We start from the raw sequence: 18,052 nt of genomic DNA on the forward strand, positions 1-18,052 counted from the left end.
AGAGAAGTTGTATCAATTGAAAATGTTGAAAGTGCAGCAGATGAAAATGCAGATAAATTCTGGCCACAAAACTCAGCTTGGGAGAGGCAATGTGGGGTAGCAACGGACTTGGAGCCAGGGACTTCTGATCTCAGCCCTGCCACTGTCTCACTGTGAGGCCTTGTGAAAGCTACTTCATCTCTCTTTATGCCTCCGTCTTCACCATTGTGAAATAGGGGAGTGATAACAGTTACTCCCCTCACAGGAGGAGGGTGGGAGAATGTCAGGTACCAGTGCTGCATGTTGTTATGGGTAATCAAATGATTTTATTTATTTATTTATTGCACCATTTAGTTTCTTATATACATCCAGGGAAGGGTGGAGTTGGAGACTGCAACATGAAGGCCTCTCCAAAATGGAGAATATGCACACCTGCCCAGTGAGTCTTTTAAGCTGAGAGATGCAGGGGACTGCGGAGGAGGATGGGAGTTAGTGAGCTGGCTGCTAGTATTGTGGATGAAAAATGTGAGAAAGGAAATTACACACACGCTCGCATTCTGGATTCCTGAGAGTCTTTTTCCTTCTATGCCCCGTTTCCCTCTGGAGGCTCCTTTCTCTGTACCATCAAAGCCCTTCCTGTGACGGGGCTCTGGAAAAGATTCACCTCTCAAGCCCTTGGGTTTTCTATGTCTCAAAAGTCCGATCCACTCACCCCTTGGCACCTGGGAACAGAGCCCATACGGGGAGGTGTGAGATTCCATAGCCTGTCAGGAAACACCTGGACCCAGATCCTCAGCTGGCGTAAATCAGAAGTCAGTGACATCAATGGAACTACACTGATTTACACCAACTGAGAATCTGGCCCTGATCTTTCAGACTGTACTCTGCAGCATTTTGGGGGGGGGGGGTGTGAAATTCTGTCCCTCTGACTGTGACCTTTTTCTGAGGAGGAAATAACAGAGATCTTTGTGGAGAGCAAAAGCATGAACTCTGGGAGCTTTAATACACACACACACACACACACACAGCACACTGGAGAGAAGCATAATTCTGTTTTCATGGTGATCAAAGTTTTGCAAGAATGAGAACATGAGGCGCTGTACCAAGCTGCTATGGCAACATGAATTTTAAAAAGTAAATCGAATTACAAGAGCTTCCCTTTCCCTTTTTAGAGCGGCACGGAACAGCTCCGGGAACCAGTATCACTTAGAGGAGCCCATCTAGCAATCACAGCTGCTTCTGAGCCAGGCACGTGGCAAAATGCATAAACCATGTCACCAGGGAGCAAGGAGGAGATTCCACCAGTGACTGGCTTCCCCGCCCTCTCCCCCGCAGTCACACCCCTAATCTAGGCTGTAGCCCTCCATCAGAGCATCTTCACAATGTATTGGTCCCAATTCTAACTAGGGGGAATTCACCCCTGTGCAGAGGGCCAATACAAGACTTATCCACTGCTTAAGTCCCACTCATGCCCTATTTTGAGGTCATGAGTTGGGTTTAAGTGCTGCACAGGCCTCTGCACCAAGGTGAATTCCACCCACAGAGCATGATTTCCAAAAGCATCATTACCCAGAGAGCTGTGCACAGGGGCCCAGCATCAGACACCCAGCATCCCAGTTGGGCCACGTTGACACGGCATGAGGACAGCTTGCCCTCATGCTGCCCCTGCCCTCTGGGCAAATCATGGATTTCAACCTCCAGAGGTGTCAGGCTGGCCCCTTTCACCAGCATAATTCCCATGCAGGTGAACTCCAGAACACTTGGTTGTGTCTCAGCTACAGGCCCATGTTTGGGTCTGTTTTTATTATAGCCAGAATAAATAAATAAATAACCCCAACCCCAGAACTTGATGCCCCCACTGCACTGTGTGTGACCCCCTCTGTCAGCTGGGAATAGGTTGGGACTCACATTGTTAATCAAGTATCTTTCTTCTCCCTGCCACCCCCACCAAAGGAATTTGTGTAAGTCCTTCCATTACCACTCCCGCCATGCAATGTCCAACAGCAAGAAGCAGGAGCACAAGAGCTGAAAAATTTCCTGTGCCTACAAGTCAAAAGCAGCTCAGTAGCAATAAACACTGCCTGTGGGATATGCACAGATGTTCGCTTTGCAGGGCTGAGGCGAACGGTAATAGGATCTGAGCGGCTGAGGCCGCTTTATGTGCCTGTGCTGAACTGGGGATAAAATATCTTCCTCCCCCCACATGCTCACCCCGTCAGCGAGGAGGCAGGTGCAGCAGCGACCTACTCGCACTAGGGCAAAGGTTCTCCTCTGCTGCTGCTGGAGTCTCCTTTCTTCTGTCAGCCAAGCAGCAGGGAACTTTTTGAGATGCTGCCCACAGGGAGCGATCACTTTTCCCAGTCATTAACCTTACACATCCTTCACGTTCTCAGAATACTTTGGATGTCTACGTTGCTGCAGCGAGCTAATTCCTCCAGGTGACTTCAGCCAGCTTTAAACGGGCTACCGCACAGCAAGGGGACTTGAACACCCAGAGCCAAAAGCCCGCCAGCCTCCAGCACATCAAGCCTCCGACGCACGGGTGGAAGTGGGTGGGAGGGAGTATCGTCCGACGTCAGTGTGCTAGCCAAGTGCAGTGACACGAGCACATCTCGGAGCTGTCTAGGGACCTGAGGCCTCCAGAGGGATATAACTGATACGGTCCCGCCCCCATGTCAACCTCGCAAAGGTGTTTGCATCCTGGAGCTGATCACTATTATTACTGGCGGTGGACACCGAAGACCCCTCTCTGGGTGCACCTACGCCCCATTTTGAGGGATTAAGTGGTGCATAGAGCTGGCACTGGCCCTTGGCACAGAGGCCAATTTCACCCTCTGTGCACAAAGCAGGTTCAGCATGGACAGCAGCCACAGCAGGCCAAGCTTCTCCTGTGCTGCCACCAGTTTGCCTTGCCCCAATCCGGAGGCCCCATTAGAAGTGTACAGTCTCCAGCCCCATTCAGCCCTGGGTCGCTCCGCTGATATTACCAATAGCAGGGAAGATTGTTGTGTGTCCACTAGGAACTGGAAGGAGTCTCCATGGGTCACTTAATGGTCACCACATGGCAGTAGCTTTTGGTCAGTCTGTTGGCATTATTGGAAAGCCAGTGCTGATCAGTGATTAGTCTACTCTCTATCACACTAGTGGAAAATAATCAAGTCAAATTCTTTGTTCAAAATACCTAGAAATAAGATGCTGATGTTGTCCATCAAAATTTACCTAGGAGCCTGGGTTATGCAGCAGGACTCCAGATCTGGGGAAAGACCCCTTCTGGTGTTGGAACCAAAGCCATAGGAGTGCATTTGGAAATTCAGCGGCGTCTGAGAAGTCAGATTTGGGAGGCCTACTTGCTAGACTGCTCTGACATTATCCAACAACATCTTTGAGGGCAACAACCAGTGCTGGATCTTTCCGTAGTACTTAGGAGCCTGGGTTATGCAGCAGGACTCCATTGTGCTAGGCATTGTACAAACAATTCCACCCTGAAGGGGTCAGTGTTTGCAGAACCCACTGCTGCAATAAGGAATTTCCGGTCTTCTCCGGATCTGTTGTACTGTAAGCCCTTTGGGGCAGGGATTGCCATGATTACTGTGTACGGTACAGCAATGAGCACACTGTTGGTGCTACAAAAAAAAAAGAGAACAAGCTGTCAGGGATGCCCGTGGAGAGTCAATGCATCAACCAGTTGATTGTGACATGGTAAGCGCCTGGCGACAGGCCGCTTGCCTTCCTCACAAAGCTCAGAGATAATGTCAGAGCTCGACACATGATCAAGTCGCTGTTCCGATACGGTGCGGGGAGAAGCCCAATACAGTGGTTGCTGTCAGTGGCCATCGCTAGTGTGTCTAAGCCCTCTGTGTCTGTCACAGCCTTACAGATGGGGGAAACCACACGGACACAGCTGGGTTCTAAATAACCACGTTTACCAATGACATACAAACAGACATGTCCTAGCTACATGTATACACTGCTACTCAGGTTCTGGTAGCTTCTGCAATAGAAGAGGAAGGTGGCCCATTAGAGCAGATGTTCTCAACCTTTTTCTTTCTGAGGCCTCCCCAACATGCTGTAAAAACTCCAAGGCCCACCTGTGCCCCCAACGACTGGTTTTCTGCATATAAAAGCCAGGGCTGGTGTTAGGGGATAGCAAGCAGGGCCATTGCCTGCGGCCCCATGCCACAGGGGCCCCACGAAGCTACATTGCTCAGGCTTCAGCTTCAGCCTGGGTGGCAGGGCTCAGGGCCCCGGGCTTCAGCCCCATGCGGTGGGGCTTTGGCTTTCTGTCCTGGGCCGCAGCGAGTCTAACGCCGGCCTTGCTTGGAGCCTCTCCTGAAACCTGCTCGAGGCCCGTCCCCCAACTGTTTAAAGGGATACTCCCCAATTCCGCTACACCACAAAGTTGCCCTAAAATTGTGAGTATTGGGTTCTATATCACCACTGCGCCAAGCAAGTACAGCAGAGTACCTTGTAACACACATGGTGTTAACAATGGCAAATTACACCACATTTGTCACACTGACGTCAGAGATGACCATTGTCCGTAATGAAGTGCAGTGGAAGCAGATCTTTCCAGTAAATAGAAGGGAATCAGGGAGAGAACACGTTTTCAGTTCTCTTTTTAAATCTGGTGCTCTTGGAATATTTTCGTCTAAGGGGAAAGCTTAATCATGAGGGGCTAGTTTTCTCTGTTCAAAGTCTGAGCCAAATCCAAATCAAAACTCCCGAGGCAGGCAATGGGACTTTTGACTGCAAGGTCTGGCCTGAGTTATGTTATACTGAAGATATTTTTTCCACAATAAAATAAACGTTGGATCATGGTGCCAGCGGCTTGACACTTTGAACAGGAGGGACTGTGAATATGCTCAGCCTCTGGGAGAAGGGAATGAGAGGTGGGGTCAGAGCAGGACATAACCCAGTGTTATAAAAGCGCAATTCTTCTTTGTAGATGAGCTTTGCACAATATTTTTTAATCTCATAATTAAAGGGTAAACAGTGACTGTTTTGCACAGGGTCAGTGAGACGCCAGGTGTAGGCTGTGTTGCTGTTGGCTTAAGCTATTCATTGCAACAATGACTGTGCTAACTTCCACCTGAGTTTAAGACTGCAGGCGGAGTGGTACAAAACAGCTAAGAGCAGCTTCTGAACAGAGACGTGTGCCCAGCCACTGACCAGTTCCCCTCTTCCCTTTGTGAAACTGTCTCTACCTAAGAATAGCTAGAAAAGCCAAGTAGGTGTTTGCGGCTTTCCACTACCCAGCAGGGCACAGGAGGAGTTGCTGATTGGCTCTGAACAAAGCCCTGTCCCTTTCCAGTATTCTTCAGACACGGGGATAGTGGCCTTGAATGTAGGAGGCAGTTAAAGTAGGTCAAAATCTTGGAGGGTTCCAGACTCCAGCAGGGGTCTAGCTCCCCTCCTCACGAAGGAGTGAAAGAGAGAAGTGGGAATGGGAGTTGCCAGAAGGACTCAGTATCACAGTGGGAGTCACCATAAACGATCGTGGCTAATTAAAAGGCAACATGTCTAAAGCAGACAGACGGGAATACATTTATATGCAATGTACCACAAATCTGCGGAACTCGCTGCTGTAGGATGTTAGGGAGGAAAACAGCTGAGGAGGCGCTTTAAAAAAGTATATGAACATGAACATCTGCAGTGACACTTGCTAGGATAAAATGGTGAGGGAGCCATCAGTCATCATGCTTCAAGGCATAAACTCACAAACAATCAGTGTCAGCTAGAAAATTGGTACAGCGTTACTCATTGGGCACTGCCTTTTGTCCAAGGCCGCAGTTCAGGAAAGCACTTAACTTTAAGCATGTGCTTAAATCCTACTGAGACCAATGGGACTTAAGCACATGATTGAGTACTTTGCCGGGGCCCAAGACCAGGATTCCAGAGTAGATGGATTATTGCTCAGCTCCTGTGTAACAATTCCTCTCTGGAAGGTTTCCTTCTCAGAGAAGCTATTTCGCAACTAGTGCTAGGAAAGGGAAGGAGGGATGCTGCACCTTTGGGCTCCTGTCTGATTCCCTTCTGGTCTTCGGGACCCCTGATCTGGACAGGGGTGTTTCTCTGCCAAAGCAGCTACAACTCTAACAGGGTAGGGCCAGTTCAGAAACATCTCCAGCTGTGTCTGACCAATTGCCTAGGTCACCTCGTCCCCTATACAGGTTGGGGAAGCTGTCCTCGGGATTCACAACAGGACTCAGTGAGCATCAAACGGCCAGGCCAGTAGCCTTGTGGTCTGTACTGCCAGGCAGGAGACCTGGTATCATTCTAACTCCCTCCTCTTGCGCCCTGGGCTGGCAGCAAGCGTGCTCAGCCCTGGAGTTGGAGGAAGGTGTCTCGTTCTACCACGCCCTCCCTGGCTGATGAAGGAGCTGCATTGATTGGCTCCTCCCCTCTCTCCTCGGCCAGAAGTGCGTCCCCCCATCTTTGCCATATGCTGCTGTCAGGATCCACCACTATACAGGGACATGAATGCCCAGTACAGGAAGCCCCCCGCCCCCCATCTCTCTTTCATACCTAAATTAAACATTGGAATTGGAACTGTCCCAGTGAAATAAGGGCCGGGTGGCAAAGCCCAGCTGGAAGGTTTTAAGGCTGAAGCCAATATATTACATAGGCACTCTGTGCTGTCCCCCATCTCTCTGTCTCTCCCCCCCCCACACACACCCATCTCTCTCTTTCTCAACATACACCCCACACCTATCTCTCTCCCTCTCTCTCACACACACACACCCCACACACCTACCTCTCTCTCACACACACACCCCGCACACCTACCTCTCTCTCTCTCTCTCTCTCACACACACACCACACCCCTCTCTCTCTCACACACACACACCTATCTCTCTCTTTCTCACACACACACCCTCACACCCATCTCTCTCTCACACACACACCACACACCCACACCCATCTCTCTCTCTCTCACACACACACACACATACACACCCATCTCTCTCTCTCCTCCCCAAATATCAGTTTAAACTCAATGGTGAGCCTTGTAAGGCCACATTATCTCAGGAGCTGGATGCACTGAACCAAAGTGCCCAGCAGAGGGCAGCAACTCTCTCACAAAAAACAGACATGGACAGTGACTGGCCTGAGAGTCTTGCAGCATCTTCCTCTGGAGGTGGCCGCCTTGTGACCCCATGAGAAGCTGTGGGAAACCTTCCCACCCAGTTGCAAAGAAAGGGAGGGTCCCAGTGACGCCCAGGCTGGGACCCCTGCATTAGAAAACTCCCTGCATGTAATGCTGGCCAGCAGGAGTGTGGTTCGAGACCAGGCGTGTTTGAAATCTGGCAGGATTGCCCCGACGGGCCACGGTTTAGACCATGCACAGGAAAGGGTCAGAGGGTGGTGCTGGGGGAACTACGCTTTAAATGAGGGGCCCAGTTCTCCTCCCATTTACACCAATTTTGCCCGGTGCCAACTTCAGCAAGGTCCCTCCTGGTTTTCACTGAGGAGACTCTGTCTCTGTTTGTGGGCAGCCTGGCAGCTCCCAAGAGGGGGAAGGGAGCATCTCACATCTACCTGACACAGGAGCAGGGTGGAAAAAGCCCTGAGGGAGCCACATCCTGCAAAGAGTGTGGGTCACTAGGACAGGACCATGCCAGGTGGGGGGCACTGGGAGAGCTCCAGAGACCCTCCCCACTCCACCTTCCCCCACCACCCTTAAAAACAAGCTCCTTCAGAGGAGATTAAAGAAGAGACGTTGTCCTATTACAGCCTTGCCAAGCTGGGCTCCATTCAGTGATTCCACTGGTGTCCCTCTGACCCACCCCAGCTTTTATATCTGTGTTAATCAAAAGCAAGTGGTGATGGGCTTGAGCCAGAACCGTGAATCTGAAGAGCCTGAGCTTTATGGTGGGGACTGGTGGGGGTGGAATTCACACATCGGCCCATCACTAAAGAGAAAGACTCGAAAGTAGATCTTCAGCTGAAGCAGCCAATACAGCAAACTGCATTGGGCTCAACCAAGTACAATGCGTTAAATAGCAGCTTTACTTCCAGCCACGGAAATCAGGTACATGTTATTGCGGGTAGGAGAGGCTAGGACTTTAAATGCTGCAGTAGGAATCAGCGTGTTGAACCATTTCAAATCAACATGGACACATCTCCACATACCATTAGAAAATACAAAAAAACGCCAACACCTACAGTCACGGGCCACGTGGCCTATTTACAAAACAACACCCAAGGTTAGTCATGTTTAGGGACTGCCATTGTACATGGACTCGTCTGTAGCAACTGAGAAGAAGAGGACTCTCTTGATGTACAAGGAAGGTGATTTCTAACAGTCTTGGCAGAAATGCAATTAAGGCGTGGGAAAACATATCAATTTCACATTCAGATGGGCCCAATCTACTGAGTTTGGATCTAGGGCCAATCCCAATCTTCCCAAACGTTCAGAAGGGTGGTTGGATCCAGGGTGTCAAGGCCCATCTTGGCACTGAAGGCCTATTGGAGGTAAGTGGAAGATAAGAAGTTCTTTGTTTTCTGTGGAGTTCACTTTTATTGTTGGCTAGTTGGTTATGCCAATCCATCTACCTTACAGTTGGCCCCATGACGATGTCTGAGCTTAGATTCCACCCCCATCCCCCAGCCATCAGATGCCTTCAAGTTACATTGCTTTAAAATTCAAAACTGTTAATGATTAGAGATGGGCCTGAACTCAAACCCAGATTCCAAAGACACCCAAACTTTGGAGATGTTTAAAGTCTGAATTCCAGTCTTAGAGAGGCCTTCAAGACAGTTACATTTCACCAGCACAGCTCTTACCAACATCTCGGGATCAAGAAACTACTTACATGTGAGAGAGTATCTCTGAGGACATATTTTTATCAGCTATAAGGCAGCAAATAAGATTCATTTATCAAAAAGTCAGTAACAGATGAGTCTGACTTTCTAAAGATGTGAAGGAAAATAGGTCAGGAGACACTTAGAGTTCTCGAATTACACACAGATGTGTGCGACTGGGTCTATTACTCATAACCAGGGTGGTTTGAGCCTCTTTGACGCTGAAGCATAATTCTAATGCACTTTTTTAGCAGCATGGTTCATATATTGAACTGTACGTGGTGAACCTTGCAGAGTCAGGGCCTGGAAAGAAAATATCCATTTATAAGTAGGTCACATCCTGTCTGCCTTAAGAGCTGCTTGTTATCCAGCTTTCTCTTGTTCTGTAAAGTTCTCCCAAGGGCAGATAACTTCCTTCACAGAGTCCTTACAAGCCCGGGGGCAGTCGTCCTCTTCCTCCTCAGAGTCTATTGGGTAGATTCTGCTCTCCAGAGGAATATCCACTTTTATCTGGAAGAAGCTGTGTTGCAAAATGAAAACTCGTCATACACAAGGCACTTTCTGAGGTGCTTTCTGAAGACAACCAACGCGCAGCATGGAGTTTGGCTTTGAGTTTTTCTATTTCTCAGAGCATACTTTATGGACACACGCCCACGTTGCTTGAAGAGGGGAGAATGTACATACCAACCCCACTGAAGCAAAAGTGCTGAGTGCCACAGTTCCACAGTCAAGTGAATTAAGAGGTCTTGAATTTGTGGGTCTGTTTTTGCAATTTAGGCTCAGTTACCTGGTCAGGAGCAGAGATGGACCTAAAAGTGGCAGGGGAGGGCTTTCCATTTGGATTAATTTTAGGCTAGGGGAGGAACCAGGGCTCAGGCGTGAGGGTGATGGAATCTCCAGGCCAACACCTCTTGGGTCATAGGCTGGTGGTGTACTATTTTGACCCCAAATGGTGGAACTCTTGAGATCACCTCACAAGGTTCCCCCCATCTTGTTATCTGTTCTTCCACCTCCATGGGCCACATCTGAACCAGATCTGGGGAAAGACCCCTCCTGGTGTTGGAACCAAAGCCATAGGAGTGCATTGGGAAACTCAGCGGAGTCTGAGAAGTCAGATTTGGGAGGCCTACTTGCTAGACTGCTCTGACATTACCCGCTAATGTCTTTAAGGGCAACAACCAGTGCTGGATCTTTCCAGCAATGCTGCCACCCTCTCTGCCTATTGTCAAGGTGGCCATTCAGCACAAGAACAAAGTGCTCACACCAGGACAAAGAGGCATCATTTGAAGATCGACTGTGACTGGAGACAGGCAGCACAAAAACCAAACAAGCTCTCCTGAGCTGTGGTTTTCAATTAGACTGTAAAACAATCCCTTTGTGGGCCTGAGTCCCAGTTCTTCTTGCAGGAAAACACATTAGCTCAGAGAGACCTGTATGGGGTAAGATGACCGGGAAGGATACAGACTCCGAGTGTGTGTATCTGTTAGCAGCCTCCCTCCCTCATCATCAGTCCCTGCAGCTCTGTTTGTCTATCATACTCGTAAGCCCTCCATCGTCATAGTATCTGTGCACCTCACAGATATGTTAATGTTTTGCTCTGTTGGAAGATGCTAATGGCTGCCACCAGTCACAGTTCTGGGTGAAGTCTAAGCACTCGTGTGCTGGATCAATGAAGGAGAAATTAAGTGTCCTTTGTTTAATGATAGCTGACCCAGTAGAAGCCACCGCACAAGGCATGGACCAGCACAGCAAGGCTAAACCCTGGGGGCTGAGGTGTTTCCCTGGAGACTGGTTGCAAACACGGGGGCTGGAGCTATCACTGGCTGGCAGCTGTGTGTGGGTGAAAGGAACCCGAAAGCCAGGAGACAGTGAGAGAAGCAGTCGTGAATGCAGCCCTGAGAGGGAGCAGAGACAGAGCTCTGTGGGACAAAGGACTGGCTGGAGAGGCAGGCTTGGAAACTGTGAGCCAGGAAACTGCCTGCTGCTGTTTGTTTCTACTGTGGTCAGGGAAACAGGGCTGAGTCCACATTCTTTGTAAATAAACAGGATTGCACCAAATACCTGACTCATAATCAATTTCCGCTCCTAATAGAAACAGCCCAGCAAGGCCCTGCATATGGGCTACCCATTTGGGCCATGGGGAAACAGGATTTATCCTTCCAGCAGGTGAGGAGGCAATATTATCCTGGTTTTACAGATGGGGACAGATGCTAAGTGACTTGCCCAAAGTCACCCAGGGAGTCTGTAGCGGAGCAGGGAATTGAAGCCAGGTCTCCTAAATCCTAGGCTAAAGCCCTAACCACTGAGCCCATCTCCCCATCTCTTGTGCAGGTCTGCGCTGAGCAGAGGGTTGGAAGATCCCTCACTACATCCCCAGATACAGCTGTGTCCGAGGGAGGTGAGGAGGAGGAAAGACGACGACGACACTGAGGAAGGGGTAGGGTATGTCAAACACGCTCAGGCACTGGGGTGCAGGGAGCCTCAGAACCACAACAACCCAGGCAGCTCGTTCTCACAGAGCAGGGTGGACACAAATCCTCCAAACCGAACTCCCATGGACTCCCTGCTGAATCCACGGGCAGGGCTGCCCAGGGGCAAAAGGAACCCTTTGACAGGGCCCCAAACCAAGCGGGCTTGCGACCTGCCAGGCGGGGTCCCAGCGCCCCTCACGAGCATTTGCCCCACAAGGGCCTCTGTCACAACGGAGGGCAGTTGGCCTAAACCTGCATCACGGCTCTGCGAGCCAGGTCTCAGCACCCGGGCAGGAGATGAGCCCAGCCCCATGGGATAGGAGCCACGCCACCGCTACAGGCGCAGGGGTAACCCACACAGCTCACCCCCCAGTCCTCCCCTCAGTGGTAATTCTTTTGTGGGGGGAGGCTCCATTTCAGATTTGGTCCCAGCCACCCCCCGAAAAAAAAAAACCCTCTGTGCAGCCCTGTCAACAGGGCACCCCAGGAGCATTGCAAGCAGCAGGCTGACATGGGGATTTGCTGTCAGTGGGCACCGCAGCCCATGTAACGTGGGTCAGAAGGGCACAGGGCAGGGAAAGGGAGCGACATTGCTGAGTTAGCCCCCTCTCTTGCAGAGCTACGGGCCCAGGGCACTGGCTTACCTTGGGGGCTGCTGCCCTGCAGGGCTAGCTCTGAATCCAGGGGAAGGCAGCAGGGCCTGCAAATGAGGCTCACCTGTAACCTCCCACACCAGCAGGCAGTGGCAGAAATGCAGAATTGCCACCTCCCTATCCCTGGGCTGAAAGGGAAACTGGGGCCGCTCTGTTAGCTAATGTGGGTGTCGTTCCTCTGGCTTCCTAGCTTGTCTCTACAGGGTTGGGGTGTCATCCCCATGCCCACCCCATCCACAAGCTTCCTGCGGGCCCAAAGAGCAGAGGAGATGAATGGTTTCACGCACACAATGGACCGGTGGAGGCGCTAGCTGGCTGGGAGCGGGTGTGAAACTGGTTTAGGCACAGCAGGCCGGGCCTGGCTAGAGAAGTTAAGCAAGAGCTGGGGGCTTGGGAAACGCTGGGAGAGATCTCTGCCCTTCCTCCCACCGCTGAGCTTGGGGGTCTTCCCCCCGGGGCTCACCAGCTGCAGCCTCTGGCAATCGTCGTCGCTGAGAGCCTGCCCCAAAGGCTGGTGGTGTGTGGGAGGGGGCGTGTGCCTGCTGGGTATTTCCCTCTTTCCCTCCCTCCGTCTCCTTCTTTGAAAATTCTGACAAGTTGAAGAGCTTTTCAGAAGTTGTAGGCATCTTGGCAAGACCCTCTGACTTCTCAGGGCTCTTCCACTCGTCGGTGAGAGACAGAGAGCGCCATTCTCAGTTACTCTGGCCCTGCGCTGAGTGCAGTGCCGGAGGGGATGGGTGGGGTGGTAACCCACCTTTGCACGCCCCATGTTCTGAGACTGTTCAGTGCCCCGTGTTAGAGCCATCTCAGAGCTGTGCTAATTTATACCCTACTGCTCGCAATCCCGTTCTCTGAGAGCAGAGCCGTAGCACTGTGAGCTCTGTCCACATCCCCCTCTGCACCTGGCCCACCCAGATGTTCTCAGGGGGGCGTGTCTGCCCCATGGGAGGCCCCTTCATGCTGCCAGAGTGCAACATATAATTAGGCGGAGAGAAGACATGCAGACACCACTACCTGGGAGTCCCTCTCACCCAGGCTGGCTGCCTGTAATCACTCAGAGCTGAGTTCCTTCACACACCACAGGTGTACTTACTTGGTCACTTTTTTGGACTTCTGCTGCAGTTGTTGTTCCAGGTCATCCAGTGGCTGGACCTTTCCGTGGGTGACAGCCGGGCACTTCGGCGAGAGAGTGGCAAATACCGGTGAGTTTAGACATCCCCGTTTCAAGAACCTGCTGAAGGACAAGGTCGTCCGGGATTTGGGAAGTACCTTGGCTTCCACGTTCCCTGGCACCTGGCTGTTGCAAGTGCCCGATTCAGAGTCCATGGAGATCTCTGTGCTCTCAGTGATAGAAGGAAAGTGGTTAGTGTTAGACTCATTGGCTTCCCACTTCCTCTCCAAGCAGGGGGTGGTGTCCAGGGCTACGCTAATGGGTGAGGGGCAGACAGTGCTGTTTGGCAGAGCGATGTGTCCAGGGGATTGGAAAGGCAGGTTGTTTGGGATGTGGCAGGAGGGGTGCGGAGTTGATGGAGATGAAGGAACAGAGGTACCGGTGTACACAGCCAGGTGAGGGACTGGAGCAGTGAACTGACACAACTGCAGAGAAGAAAAGGAGACATTTTAGAGCAGGAAAAGCTGCCTGCTAGTCACGGGATACACAACCCCACGCCCCGAAACCCTCCCTCTAGCTACCAACTGGAAATAATTCCCCCGGAGAAGGCAAGTGAGAGATTACGAGCACTTTGGGGGATATGTAGTACTGGAGCTCAGAGATTACAGTGGGTCAGGTAAATACCTCAAAAGGTAGGTAGGTAGACTGTGTATGTGAGAGACTGTGTGAGGGTGCCCTCTAGTGACTGGCCCTGAGATAGGCTAAGGGACCCACTACTGCTAGCTGCTGGAAGAGCTCTCTCTTAGCTCAAATGATAGAGGCTTGTGTTCTTGGATCTGCAGGACCTGGCATCCCTGCAGGACGTACATAGTAATGGTGGTTGTCAGATCCATAACAGCAGGAACCTCTTTATCTGTCTGGCACTGAATTACCCCTGGCACATCTACTGTGCCATAGAAATGCTGAGGATTATTAACAACAACACTCCAGAGAGCAAAGACTCAGATGGTGAATCCGGTTGACAGCTTGTGGCCCATCCTGTAGGTGAGGCTGATGAAAACTTAGGCTAGAATTTCCCCACATGGAGGGCCTCTGACTAGGCCATGGGTGGAGAGGAGAAGCGCTACCTGACCCCGGATGTGTCCCCTCCAAGAGGCTCCTGTCTGCTGGTTCAAGCTGCTGTCTGCTCCTACAGCCACCAAGGGGCATCCCTAGCTGAGCAGCATGGAGCCCATGGGGCCGTGAGGGAATTGAGAAAGGGAGCAGCTAGAGGGCAGAGCAAAGGAAAGGAAAAATATGGAGAACAAAAAGTGAGAGACTGGACAGGAAATTAAAAGGAGGGGAAATAACCCAGGAGAAAAGGAGGGAAGGGAAAGGGGCAGAACCAACAAGAGATGGTGGCAGCTGGGTCGAACCCATCACGGTAGCTCCACCAAACCAACACTGGGAAACTGCTTCCACAGGAATGGCCCAAACTCATTGCAACCCCAATGTGCCCTGGAGGAATTTAGACCTGGGTCAGTACCTGCATTTCACAGGCCATTAATAATGGTCTGAGCCAAAATCCCACCAAGAACACACCGAGCTCGGAGGAAGGTTTGACTCCAGACCCAGACTTTTGAAGCTTGAGCTCACCTCTAACAAGATGGGCCTGGACGGCAAGAAACGTATCCACATGTGGGTCTAGACATTCCAGAGTGCTGAGCTGGGGGATTGCCTTGAGCCCCGTCTCTCACTGCCTTTTGCAGGGCCTTAGGGCAGCCAATTCAGCTCTGATCTATCACTTTTCACCCCAAGATGACAAAGGGCTTCGCGAAGGCAGGTGAGTATCATTATCCCCTTTATAGAGCTGGGTAAAATGAAGCATAGAGATGTGACTTGCCCAGGATCAGAACCTACATCTCCTGATTCCGAGTCACCTGCCCTACCTGACTCATGACACCCCACGATGTGAGGAATTCTCCTCCCGCATTCAGGATAGGTTGGGTGGGATGCTTTGAGGGCTTTCTGACAAGCAGGAGCTGTCCCCTCCATGACATCTCTCCTTCTGGCTCAGTCAGACTTCGGGGAACTCTAAACTTGTTGCTTTGAGCTGCACTGAGAAGAACTAGCATTATCCTAGCTATGCAGATGCTTCCATCCACCGAACTCCCTCCCATTGGCCTTGAAGATGGCAGATCTCCAGGGGAATGAGGCATTGAAGAATTCATCTCTTCTTTCTTTCCCTTATGTGCTGATATGGCCATCTGTAAGCATAGCTGGGATTGCACCGAACAGCCCATGGCTGCACATATGAGGGCAAAGCTTAGGCCAGAACGAGAATGAATGATGGATTCATTTCATGCCACAGGAGGGGCCTTAGGGATGGTGAGGCGTGGAGGTGCTCACAGAATCAGAGCAGCAGTAGGGAGTTCAGTGAGGGTGTAAAGGTCTCTCTCCATGAGCTAGCAGGAAGAATGGATGGGCCAGATGATGGGGCTCCAGATCCCAATCTGCCTTTGGGAAATCATCGCTCTCCAGAGAGTCGGAATATCTCAGCATTTCAGTGACTAGGACAGAGTTACTCTGCAGCATGTCCACTGATGTACCAAAAGGGGGAGCTAGAGGGCACCTGGGGCCTGATCCACTGAAGTCACTGGAAAGATTCCTATTGGCTTCAACAACCGGTGGATTGGGCCCCCGTTACCAGGCAGATTGTTATAAGGGAGCTCACCTAACCTAATTCATTAAAAAGAGATTAGTTGCAAGCAGGGAGTTCTGGGAGACTATAAGGCTCTGTTATTGCTAGTTACAACTGGGGAGCATATCTAGTGACAACCCGGTTAGCCCCAAATCCATTACAACATGGTTAAAGCATGCAGTGAGGGCGGGACTTTGGTTACGGATGGCATAACCAGGCTAAGATCTGACGAAGGTGCCTGTGTGACGGACGCCATCTTGGCTGACTCCTCAAGGATTGACCCAGGGACCTCCAGAACTAGCAAGCATCACGGCTGTCTAGCTGTGGCTGTAACCGTCTCGTGACCTCCGCAGGAGACCTAGTGCGCACCCACCTGTGGGTTACACAGGCTCAGAAGGATAATTTGCCAATGGTTTTATCTTAGATGATGCATTTCAGGCTTCTCCAAGGCATGGCTTTCCCATAAGGTTCTAAATAAGTCTCTACCAGCAGTAACAACAATATGCTCAACTGTTTAAACAAAAATGTTAAAAGCAGCAGCACAAAAAGTAAATACACACATGCAAAGAGACAACACAACGAAGGACAAACACAATGGTCTTTTCCATTTTGCACATACACTTTTATTAGACAGATGAGCTAAAGCAAATAAAACATGGAAATGGTGGCTAAAAATCAATGGAGATCCATTGGAATACAATGAAATCCAATGTACACGAAATCCAATGGCAGATACGGAGTGAAGTTCAATTCATAACATGCTGAGGGGGGTGGCCAATAAACAGTCCTGCTCAGAGAAGATGAAGAGCAAGGGGTGAACGCAGCCAGCTACAAATGGAATACACTGTGAGATGGGGCACCAAAAATGAGCTTACATCTAAGAGTGCTGGTATTTGGTCATGATCTTGCCAGTCCTGGGTAGATGTTTCAGACTCACAGGGTCTGCCTACACTGCATCAGAGGTGTGACTGAAGCACATATCGGCGCAGTGAAGCTGCAGCAATGTGGGCTGGTCAGGCCCACCCAGGACCCTGGGTACAGATGCAAGCAGCTAGCCCCATCCTGCTGCCCGTACTGCTGAGCAGTCCCCGCTACTGTTGTTGGAGCTAGCTACACCTCTATCTACCCAGGCTGCAGTCACACCTCTGATTGCAGGGTAGAAATGATGGCTGGACGGTGCTGGGACTTAGATAAAATCTGGGGAAACCAATCAATGGAGATGAGAACTAAAATCGATTCATTAAGCCGACTGACTGGAACCTATTTTATTATTGGTGTTAGAACAGCATCTAGGAGCCCCAATCATGTATCAGGGACCAATTGTGCTAGGTACTGTACAACCTATAGAGAGACTATAGAGCTCACATGCTCCTTGGTTTCTCTTAGCTGTACATAAGCTTACAGGAGATCCCACATTGCCTCGGACTGACCCTGCTAACGGCAGAGTGCCCTCAATAACCATGTAAGCGGAGAGTAGCTGACAGTGCTCAGCACCTTCAAGAACTGAGCCTGCCAAGTGTGGGATACGTTTGAGAATGTAGTGCCTGCTCCCGCTCAAAGCAATGGGGATAGTGCCACTGACTTCAACAGGAGCAAGAGCAGAGCTTTAACAGGCAGGCATCCAAATCAGAGTGAACAAACCAAACACACCCCACGTTGTTTCAACTCCTCTAGGAAGACCTAGCTGTCATTATGTTGCAGCTCAGGAGAGCTGCCTGCACCCTAACCAAACATTAGAAGAGGAGCTCCTCTCATTTTACAGTGATACCATAATGGTGCACAGGGACTGCCAGACTGGATCAGACCAGCGGGCTTACGAGCCCAGTATCCTGTCTCCAGTAACAGCCAGTACCAGCTGCTTCAGAGGAAGGTGCAAGAAATCCTGTAGGAGGCAGATGGGGAGTAACCTGTCCCCTGGGAAAGGTTCCTCCTGACCCCTATTAGTTGGCATATACCGTGATGCATGACAATTTATATCCCTTCCAAAACCCTTGGGGGTTTTAATCCTTATTGTTCTAACTCTGCATGTTCCCATTACAACAAAAGTTTGTTCTTACCTGCAAGTTTCTTACCTATCATGCCAAAGGTGGCACTCCAGCATGTTCTGATGTGCACTTTTGGCACATTCTCACCTATGCCCAGGAGGAAGCGAGGACTGGACAAATGTAATGGGATCTGACCACAGTTCAGACAGGGGCTGCAGCACAATGGTGACAGTATAGGCTAGAGTGGGAGCAGAACCTGGCACATTCTGGACTCTCGAGCTAGGATTTTTAAAGGAGCCTAATGGAGTCATGTCATTAATAATGGGATTTGTGTGCCTAATTCCCCTAGGCTGATTGGAACCTGGCTT

The 18,052-nt window shown here is 50.6% G+C and overlaps 1 protein-coding gene across 5 annotated transcripts in view; it reads right to left on the reverse strand.

Moving 5' to 3' along the window:
- Positions 1 to 7,978: 7,978 nt before the first annotated feature.
- Positions 7,979 to 18,052, reverse strand: part of RGS9 (regulator of G protein signaling 9) — a 64,949-nt gene continuing 54,875 nt past the window's right edge. For all 5 annotated transcript variants that reach the window (XM_039500767.1, XM_039500763.1, XM_039500764.1 and 2 more), the window contains 2 exons: positions 13,002 to 13,504; positions 7,979 to 9,304 (listed from right to left, as the gene is read on the reverse strand). In XM_039500767.1, the coding sequence (XP_039356701.1) occupies positions 9,148 to 9,304; positions 13,002 to 13,504 (660 nt within the window). In that variant the 3' untranslated portion in view covers positions 7,979 to 9,147. The remainder of the gene's footprint in view (positions 9,305 to 13,001; positions 13,505 to 18,052) is intronic.

This window comes from Mauremys reevesii, linkage group 15, assembly GCF_016161935.1.
Source record: "Mauremys reevesii isolate NIE-2019 linkage group 15, ASM1616193v1, whole genome shotgun sequence".
NCBI lineage: Eukaryota > Metazoa > Chordata > Testudines > Geoemydidae > Mauremys > Mauremys reevesii.